Consider the following 10744-nt stretch of genomic DNA (forward strand, 5'->3'; position numbering starts at 1 on the left):
TCTTTTGTCTGCACCTGTTCAGAAACAATCTCAATTTCTCATCATGATCACGCTGTGCCATTTCTTGTGTCTCACCTTGTCCAGTGATTAGGACGTCGTCTGCAATGATGTACAGACCTGGCAGATGCTCCAGTGCTTGTGTCAGCTTCCGCTGGAAGACCTCTGGCGCTGGGCTGATTCCCATTGGGAGTCTCAGCCACCTGTAACGTCCAAACAGTGTCGCAAAGGTAGTCAGAAAGCTTGACTCCTCGTCTAGCTTAACATGCCAGAAGCCGCTTTTGACATCGCATACTGAAAACACCTTGGCTTTGGACAGATCTGGAAGAATGTCATCGATGGTTTGCAAGGGAAAGTGGCTGCGCTTCAGCGCCTTGTTCAAGGGCCTTGGATCGATACACACTCGCAACCTCCCATTCTGCTTCTGCACTACCACCATGGGTCATTCCACGCCAAACGTCCGAATGCTCCCGCTCGACCATCTCAGATTTACCTGAAAAAATTCCACGAGGTTCACACACTTCCCAATAGGAAAAGTCCCAAATTTCAGCTCCCAACTCATTATAGTTTTGTCATAAAAAAATATTTAGGCAGCTAACCCCAGACACGTTTTCAGCAGAGTTTTCTAGGGAGCCACTTTCACATTGCTGTATCTAGAAAACTATTTGAGCTAGGTCTTTCAAATTTTCAAGGGCTACTATCTGGCTAAAGTACTCGTAGTATATGGAGTTTTACACATGTGCTTTCGGTTTATCATAGCGTTCTGGCAGCTTGAATTTGCTCAAAAATTCAACTCTTCAAATCTGGCAGCATATTTGAAGGACTGTTGAAAGTGTAATATTAAAGATAGAGGCTTGATATTGCACATGCACCTTACCACACATGCTGTGTACTTTGTATTCAAAAACTGTCCCTCTGTGAAGCATGGTCTAGAAGATATTAAGGTTTAAAAATTGGAAAAAATAATTTGGTGCCATTTTTGGCATGGTATAGCAAAAAAATGATAGGTCCCACCAACATAAAATTGGCTGTTTTTGAAAGATTAGATGTATGTTTCTAACATATCCAAAAATTGTGATGGTGTTTTGCCTTAATGTTGCAAAATGATTTTTTGAAAATGAGGTGTTTGCATATATACACAGCATTCATGGCCTATGAAGGCACTTCCAGATGCTAAGAACACGCCATGAATTTATTTTGCACAGCTTAAACTTAATAAAATGCTTCATTTGATTCATGGTAAAGTACACTAGAAGGATAGCCTATATGCCATTTTTAGGTATTGCAATATTGGTGAAAACTGAAACTTGTCACAAACCATTACATATCTGTTGTACCATGATTTAAAAGAAAAAAAAAACTGTATGCATTGGCAACTTAGGGAAAGCTATTGTAAATTATCTGAACTCTTTAATGAATCTTTCAGATGCTTCGATGTCACATTCCTGAATTGTATATAGACGTCCAGTTGTAGTTCTAGGAGCATCTATTTTAGAGATGATGTGTTGCACAGGTACCCAGCACAAATCTTCTCTCATTGGCCAGAAGAAACTTTTTGCTGGGCCATGTGGATGCATAAATTGTATCTGAACATCTTGCTGATCTTCAGATGTCTCTCTGATGCTTCCAACCCACCAGTGATGGTCATAAACACAGGTTATATATTGGCCAGGTGTCATGTCACTGATCTGGAGGCCATGTGAAAACTCTTCTTCAATATGTTCTATCTCATAGTTGACCAAAAATCCAGCAATTCCAGACACTCTGCTGACCTCAATTGTTGTGGCATTGACTGGCTTGAAACAGTGATTATCTCTAGTACCTGGCACCGTGGATGCCTTTGCGAATCTGCTTTCCAGCTTGTCAGCCATGGACTTTACACTTTCTTTGCTTATCCACATAAATTTCACCCCTAGGATGTTTTTTTCCGCCCATTTGAAGAGGTCTTCAGGGGTTAGGATGTGGTTTGTATCAGTGGCCTGCAGACTCGCTCTTGCAGCCTCTCGCTTTACTGTGCCACCTATTCCATCACATGGTGACTTACCGTGTGATGTTCCAAAGAAGTTCCATTCCGCAGAAACACCGAAGTCTGATGAGTGATAAAGCAGATTGATAAAGCTTTTGCGGTTTTTATAATGAGCAGCAGCTCCATCACTGAAATAGTGAATGGTCTTCAAAGTGGGCAGCAACTTCTTCACTTCGGGTATAACACTGCACAGAAAAGTGTACACAGCTTCTGTATCATGCTTAAGACAATCACTCACTATGCACATACTTGAACATTTAAGCTGGTCATCCTCCGTGTAGTAGATCACAAAAGGATGCAGGGTACACTGGGAGTTATCCCAGTGGTAACCCTGGGCGGCGTCTTGAACAATAAAAGAGTAATTCTCAGCAAAGTCAAGAAGTATGATGCATTCATCTGAGTGCAGTTCTTCCTTCAGTTGGCATAAACGATGACTTTGATGCTTTGCAATAAAGTGATGAACCGACAGTTGGTTTACTTTTTCCATGAGCAAATCCAGGTAGTCTTCTGTTGAGATGGTGTAGTCCAAAAGAGTTGTTCTGTCAGTTGTCACCCACTGCTTGAAGCTAATGTTGTCTACATCATCACTTACTTTGTCATTCAAAAAGTGTTCTAGATTTGTGGATCCTAGGCACTCTTCACACCTGTGTAACATGCATTCCATGTTCTGTGTGGAACACACAAGATGGTTCAGGAGATCTGTGTGGGTGATTTTCTCTGCTTGGTTTTCAGTTGGGAAAGCAGAAAGCATTAGCTTCACATTCTGGTGGTACACACAAACACAAACAGAATGTGTCCCTCTAGCACCTACAGTTATGCACTCCTTGGGACGGAGTGAGCAAAATTTGGAGATTCCTATCTTCAGGTCAGGGTTTGATTGCTTGAATAGCTGGAAGGCTTCATTCAGATTCATTACAATTAATCTTTTTTGCTTGTGTACTCTCTTGTCTCCTTCTTTGACACTCTTAAAATCTTTTTTACCAGGCAGTGGTCTAGAAATATCATCCTGGTGAAAAAATGCAATAACTTTGTTTACAGTGTCTGTACTCAGTGGTCTTCCTATTGAGGGTGTGATGACAGGCAAAATACCATGTTCTAAGCGCAGATCTCTTGCTCGTCTGACTAGACGCTCACTAACACCAAATTCATCAATGGTCTTTGCAATACTCCAGCTTTGTGGTACCAAAGTTAATAACTTGATCTGCTCCTGCTTTCCAGTCGTGATTGATAACTTTTGCTTCAAAGCTGTGACAAGATAGCCAACATCACTCACATCAGCAGATGATGTGGTCATCATAGGAGCAGCCCATGACGTTGAAGGGACTGCAGCACACCAATGTAGCATTTCCTTGGTCTTGTGGCCAACTTCTTCAACCTTTCTCTTAATGTACGCTTCCTTATCCCTGGGACTGACTCGTGAGATTTTACATGGGGAAAGTCCAATAGCAGTGAAGCACTTATCCAATTGGTCTTTTATGTCTTCCTGTTGTACATAGTCAACATGATCATGATCATGATCAACATGCTCTTGCAATGGAACTTTGACTGACACTTTATACATATGCTTCTTGCACTGCATGCATACTTTCATTCCAGCCTTTACAGATGTCTTTCCAATGGCCTCTGCTTGGGACAGAGAGATGATGCGAAGATTTTTTTTCATAGGTCTTGCATGTAAGCCATATGGGTTGCTGCAGTTTTTTTGTAGAGAAGAGTAACAATCCAGGTTTATTTTCTTATGGTACAAACATATAGTTGCATCAGGTGGTACATCATCCTGCAGACTACACCTGTGCTTCAGGAGCATTTGGTCATCTTTTGACAGAGAAGTGATGGATACCAGTTGTCTTGGTCTGAAACAATAGAAGCATAACATGTCAAAATGATGGTCAATCAGCAAAGTTGCAAGAAAAGTATTAATGTAAAGTAAGTATTAAAGTAGTTAGACTTACATTGCATAACTCTTGGTGTAATCCAACCTGTGGCAGTCTTCAGCACATCCCAACACAGCTCCAATAAAACATAGAGCCAAAGATGCCATCTTGAAAACTGTGAGCCTGCTCATTCTAGTCATTTAAATAATCAATCTGATTGCAAGTGGCTCGTTCTAAATACAGGTGTGAACATTTACTAGAGTGCCTTGGAATCTGATTGATGTGGGGATGGTATGAGACACTTGCATCCACATTATGTTCTGCAGTGTGCATGCTCAATTTGACACATTTCTGTTTCTATACCTAATGATTACATATAAGTTGACCTTCAAATATAGTTTATCATGAATCAAATGAAGCATTTTATTGAGTTTAAGCTGTATGTAATGAATTTAAGGCGTTCTCTTAGCATCTGGAAGTGCCTTCATAGACCATGAATGCTGTGTATGTGTGCAAACACCTCATTTTCAAAAAATCATTTTGCAACATTAAGGCAAAACACCATCACAATTTTTGGATATGTTAGAAACATATATCTAATCTTTCAAAAACAGCCAATTTTATGTTGGTGGGGCCTATCATTTTTTTGCTATACCATGCCAAAAATGGCACCAAATTATTTTTTCCAATTTTTAAACCTTAATATCTTCTAGACTACGCTTCACAGAGGGACAGTTTTTGAATACAAAGTACACAGCATTTGTGGGAAGGTGCATGTGCAATATCAAGCCTCTGTCTTTAACATTATACTTTCAACAGTCCTTCAAATATGCTGCCAGATTTGAAGAGTTGAATTTTCGAGCAAATTCAAGCCGCCAGAACGCTATGATAAACCAAAAGCACATGTGTAAAAGTCCATCTACTACAAGTACTTTAGCCAGATAGTAGCCCTTGGAAATTTGAAAGACCTAGCTCAAATAGTTTTCTAGATACAGCAATGTGAAAGTGGCTCCCTAGAAAACTCTGCTGAAAACGTGTCTGGGGTTAGCTGCCTAAATATTTTTTTATGACAAAACTATAATGAGTTGGGAGCTGAAATTTGGGACTTTTCCTATTGGGAAGTGTGTGAACCTCGTGGAATTTTTTCAGGTAAATCTGAGATGGTCGAGCGGGAGCATTCGGACGTTTGGCGTGGAATGACCCCCATACCATTAATCCAATCTGTGTTGCGCTCTACAGGTGCAATGATTCCTCTTTTCTGTAGGTCGAGCAGTTCAGCCTTCAGTGGCTTCATCATGGCAACTGGGACCCGGCGCCTTGGCAGCTGCACCGGTTTCACTGAGCTGTCGATCTCCAGGCGATACTCTCCTTCAAGGCAGCCATCACCGTTGAACACGTCTGCATACTCCGCTTTTATCTGGTCCATTGTCCACTGGCCCCTTGTATCTGGAGATGTAGTAACGATGCTGTCGATTGCCATGATGTTTTCATACTGCACTTTGATCAGCTGCATGCCTTCGCTTGCTCTTTTGCCCAGTAGTGGTCCAGTGGCACCTTCTCCTACCACTTGGAATTCTAACCTGTACAGTTTCTGGTTTCTGGGATTTCTCAGTTTCAGTTTGCATTTTCCCAGTGGTTTCAGTTTGCTCTTGTTGTACATTATTAACACAGTCTTTGTGTCTTTAAGCTTTGTGTTCGGATCAATCAGGTCAATCGGGATAATGTTAGACGTCGCACCACTGTCTATCTGGAATTTCACCGTCTTGTTCCCAAGAAGCATGCCAGCAAAAAGCTGTGTGCTGTGCTGTTTATCCACTACATTCACACTGTCGACTTTCTGTGCATTAACACTGAGTATTTCTTCAAAATCATCACTTTCAGATACAGCTACATGCACCTGTTTCGTTTTCTTTTCTCTGGTCTGCTGACTCACTTTACACTTCACCGCAAAATGGTTCTCTTTGCCACATTTTTTGCATTTCTTCCCGAACGCGGGGCATTTCTGTTTATTTTTCTCATGTGTTTTTCCACAGAACTTACATTCAACGATGTTTCCCGACTGTCTGTTCCGCACTGGCTCTTTCACTGCATGCACTTCTTCCTCTTTGGGTCTGGAGATGGTTTTCACATTTTCCTGCGACAACTCCGCTGCACGGCACAACTGTATGCAGGACTCGAGTGTCAGTTTTTCCTCCCGAAGCAGCCACTCCCTCATGGTAGCATTGTTGCTCCCACACACGATTCTATCACGAATCAACGTGTCTCGTAACGTTCCAAAGTTGCATGTTTTCGCCAACACTTTCAATTCAGTCACATAGCAGTCTATAGCTTCACCAGGGCATTGATTTCTCGAAAAGAAACGAAAACGTTCCACAGTTTCATTCACGCTAGGCGTGCAATGTTCATCAAATTTCTTTAGAGTATCTGCTATCTTCCAATCCGCTTTAGGCGTCTCACCCATCAATGTATCCAGCAACTCTCTCCCACGAGATAACCGAACAGTTTGACTTTGGTGGTTTCATCGTCATCTCCCACCGCAAGGTCCACATACAGCAAAAATTCTTCTTTCCATACCTTCCAAGTCTTTGCTAGATTGCCTGAGTCCATGCACAGACGCTGTGGAGGTTTCAATCCGTCCATGCTCGGGCATCCGTATGCTAATCCACGCCGTGTGCTGGTGATTAGCTGACTAGCAGGTGTATCCTCCTTCCCGCGGCGAAACGAGCGAAGTCAAAAACTAAACTAAACTAGACTAAAACAGGTCAAATCTGTGACCGCTGCCACCATGTTATACTCTGCCTCGTATTCACTCAAACGGACTACAGAATATATCTTTCTAGCCCAATGGGGCTATAGTTTTATTAACCTCATAACTGGAGTTACAAGAAGCGTGACTTCCCTGGCTCAGTCACTGGTGTAACACACTAAACAGTCCGTGTGGACAACAATTCCCATTGTTACAGTTGTTGCTCCTGTTGTTGTTGTTACTGCTGCTGCTATTGTTGCTGTTACTGCTGTTGTTGTTACTGCTGCTGCTGTTGTTGCTGTTGCGCCTGTTGTTGCTGTTACTGCTGCTGCTGTTACAGCTGTTGCTGCTGTTGTTACTGCTGCTGCTGTTGTTGCTACTCCTGTTGTTGTTACTGCTGCTGCTGCTGTTGCTCCTGTTGTTGTTAATGCTGCTGTTGTTGCTGTTGCTCCTGTTGTTGTTACTGTTGTTGTTGTTGCTGCTGTTGTTGCTACTCCTGTTGCTGTTACTGCTGCTGCTGCTGTTGCTCCTGTTGTTGTTAATGCTGCTGTTGTTGCTGTTGCTCCTGTTGTTGTTACTGTTGTTGTTGTTGCTGCTGTTGGCTACTGTTGCTGCTGCTGTTGTTGCTACTCCTGTTGTTGTTACTGCTGCTGCTGCTGTTGCTCCTGTTGTTGTTAATGCTGCTGTTGTTGCTGTTGCTCCTGTTGTTGTTACTGTTGTTGTTGTTGCTGCTGTTGTTGCTACTCCTGTTGCTGTTACTGCTGCTGCTGCTGTTGCTCCTGTTGTTGTTAATGCTGCTGTTGTTGCTGTTGCTCCTGTTGTTGTTACTGTTGTTGTTGTTGCTGCTGTTGGCTACTGTTGCTGCTGCTGTTGTTGCTACTCCTGTTGCTGTTATTGCTGCTGCTGTTGTTGCTGTTGCTCCTGTTATTACTGTTGTTGTTACTGTTGTTGTTGTTGTTGTTGTTGTTACTGTTGAGGTGCTGCTACTCCTGTTGATGTTATTGCTGCTGCTGTTGTTGTTGCTCCTGTTGTTGTTGCTGTTTTTGTTGTTGTTACTGTTGCTGCTACTGTTGTTGCTGCTGCTGTTGTTGCTACTCCTCTTGCTGTTACTGCTGCTGTTGTTGCTGTTGCCCCTGTTGTTACTGTTGTTGCTCCTGTTGTTGCTGCTACTGTTGCTGCTACTCCTGTTGCTGCTACTCCTGTTGCTGTTACTGCTGCTGCTGCAGTTTTTGCTGTTGCTCCTGTTGTTGTTACTGTTATTGCTCCTGTTGTTGTTACTGTTGTTGTTGTTGTTACTGTTGCTGCTGCTGTTGCTGCTACTGTTGCTGCTACTCCTGTTGCTGTTACTGCTGCTGCTGTTACTGTTGTTGCTCCTGTTGTTGTTACTGCTGCTGCTGGTTTGTTGCTGTTACTGCTGCTACTTCTGTTGTTGTTGTTACTGCTGCTGCTACTGTTGTTGCTGCTGCTGTTGTTGCTACTCCTCTTGCTGTTACTGCTGGTGTTGTTGCTGTTGCCCTCTGTTGTTGCTCCTGTTGTTGCTGCTACTGTTGCTGCTGCTGTTGCTGCTACTCCTGTTGCTGTTACTGCTGCTGCTGCAGTTTTTGCTGTTGCTCCTGTTGTTGTTACTGTTATTGCTCCTGTTGTTGTTACTGTTGTTGTTGTTACTGTTGCTGCTGCTGTTGTTGCTACTCCTGTTGCTGCTACTGTTGCTGCTACTCCTGTTGCTGTTACTGCTGCTGCTGTTACTGTTGTTGCTCCTGTTGTTGTTACTGTTGTTGTTGTCACTGCTACTATTGCTGCTGCTGCTGCTGTTGCTACTCCTGTTGCTGTTACTGCTGCTGTTGCTCCTGTTGTTGTTGTTGCTACTGTTGCTCCTGTTGTTGTTACTATTGTTGTTACTGTTGCTGCTGCTGTTGCTACTCCTGTTGCTGTTACTGCTGCTGCTGTTGCTCCTGTTGTTGTTACTGTTGTTGTTGTTACTGTTGCTGCTGCTACTCCTGTTGCTGTTACTGCTGCTGTTGTTGCTGTTGTTGTTACTGTTATTGTTGCTACTGTTGTTGCTGTTGCTCCTGTTGTTGTTACTGTTGTTGTTGTTGTTGTTGTTGTTACTGTTGCTGCTGCTACTCCTGTTGCTGTTACTGCTGCTGTTGTTGCTGTTGTTCCTGTTGTTGTTACTGTTATTGTTGCTACTGTTGTTGCTGTTGCTCCTGTTGTTGTTACTGTTGTTACTGTTGTTGTTGTTACTGTTGCTGCTGCTACTCCTGTTGCTGTTACTGCTGCTGCTGTTACTGTTGTTGCTCCTGTTGTTATTACTGTTGTTGTTGTTACTGCTGCTGCTGGTTTGTTGCTGTTACTGCTGCTACTTCTGTTGTTGTTGTTGTTGTTGTTGTTACTGCTGCTGCTACTGTTGTTGCTGCTGCTGTTGTTGCTACTCCTGTTGCTGTTACTGCTGTTGTTGCTACTCCTGTTGCTGTTACTGCTGCTGCTGCTGTTGTTGCTACTCCTGTTGCTGTTACTGCTGTTGTTGCTACTCCTGTTGCTGTTACTGCTGCTGCTGCTGTTGTTGCTACTCCTGTTGCTGTTACTGCTGTTGTTGCTACTCCTATTGCTGTTACTGCTGCTGTTGCTCCTGTTGTTGTTACTGTTGTTGTTGTTACTGTTCTTGCTACTGTTGCTCCTGTTGTTGTTACTGTTGTTGTTGTTGTTGTTGTTACTGTTGTTGCTACTGTTGCTCCTGTTGTTACTGCTGCTGCTACTCCTGTTGTTGATGTTGTTATTGACACTGCTGCTGCTCTTGTTATTGTTACTGCTGCTGCTGCTGTTGTTAATGCTGCTGCTATTGTTATTGCCGTTGCTGTTGTTACTGCTGCTGCTACTCCTGTTGTTGTTGCTACTGCTGCAGCTGTTGTTTTTGTTGTTGCTGTTGTTACTGCTGCTGGTGTTGTCTTTATTGCTGTTGGTATTGCCACTGCTGTTACTGCTGCTACTTCTGGGCCCTGTACTACGAATGGAGGTTAACCTACCCAGAAGTAACCCAGGGTTCCCCCGCTAAACCGGGGTTGACAAAACCTGGTTATCTTGTTTGGGGTTAAACGGTACTACGACGCCAGTTATGAAGTTGATTTGTTGAACCTGTGTTAACCTAATCAGGGTTAATGCGCGTTCACGTTAAAGGGGAGGTTATCAGCGCAAATCACCACTGTTCACAATGGCACGGTCGCCGTACTTCACGGAGGAAGAATGCGCGGTTATAATGGAAAGCTACAAGGAGTTCAAAACAACATTAAGAACAAAATCGAACACAGCGGCTGCCAATAAGGAGCGGCAAGCATGTTGGCAACGAATTGCCGATCGGGTAAATGCATAAGTACATTCTCCCTTCTACATGTTCCAGAACAGAAGTATAGGATGAGAGAAAGCTTCATGATCAATCACAAGTCACAGAAAATGGTCCTTCGACGTGGCCCCAGTCATATATAGCTTGTTTAATGTCCGAAAAATCCTGAATAAAATTTGGTATGGTAAATTCATGGAGTAGCCTACTTAAGCTGATATGTGCACATGAGTCACATGAATTAGGACGACTGACTGTTCAGTCCCTTTGACTAAGTTGGTGTATGTCCTGTGAACATTTCAGAGGCAACAGCAGTGCCAAACGCACCTGGCAACAGGTGAAAATGAAGTATAAAAACATCATTCATAATGGTAAGTGTGTGTGTGTGTGTGTGTGTGTGTGTGTGTGTGTGTGTGTGTGTGTGTGTGTGTGTGTGAGGCATATATAATGAAAAGATGCTTGTCTTTCACAGCCAACAAGAAAAAGGTGGCCGCCAGGTGCACGGGAGGAGGGAGGGCACCAGAAGCCCTTACCGTGGCCGAGGAGTTGGCACTCGCCAACAATAGCGGTAGGCCAATCATGGAGGGGGTAGAAGGAGGCCTACAATCCACCCCTGGTGCTGTGGAAATGTCCACCCTCTATGTGCGGGGTAATATGGCATTCAAGTTCCATGTAAGAAGTGTGTTTTCTTGTTCATCAGTGACATGTCTTATGTGTTGTGTGTACAGTTGAAGGAAGCAATCTGGAGACCATCCAGCCACCACAGC

General features: G+C 43.3%; 1 protein-coding gene across 1 annotated transcript; it reads right to left on the reverse strand.

The window, feature by feature from the left end:
- Positions 1-439: 439 nt before the first annotated feature.
- On the reverse strand, positions 440-4039 carry LOC132899042 (uncharacterized). Its single transcript, XM_060940690.1, has 3 exons — positions 3609-4039; positions 1770-3506; positions 440-490 (listed from the first exon to the last, which is right to left on the reverse strand). The coding sequence occupies exons 1-3, from the start codon at positions 3897-3899 to the stop codon at positions 440-442; spliced, it is 2079 nt and encodes a 692-aa protein (XP_060796673.1). The 5' UTR covers positions 3900-4039.
- Between the last annotated feature and the right edge of the window lie 6705 nt (positions 4040-10744).

Source organism: Neoarius graeffei, chromosome 15 (assembly GCF_027579695.1).
Source record: "Neoarius graeffei isolate fNeoGra1 chromosome 15, fNeoGra1.pri, whole genome shotgun sequence".
Lineage (NCBI taxonomy): Eukaryota > Metazoa > Chordata > Actinopteri > Siluriformes > Ariidae > Neoarius > Neoarius graeffei.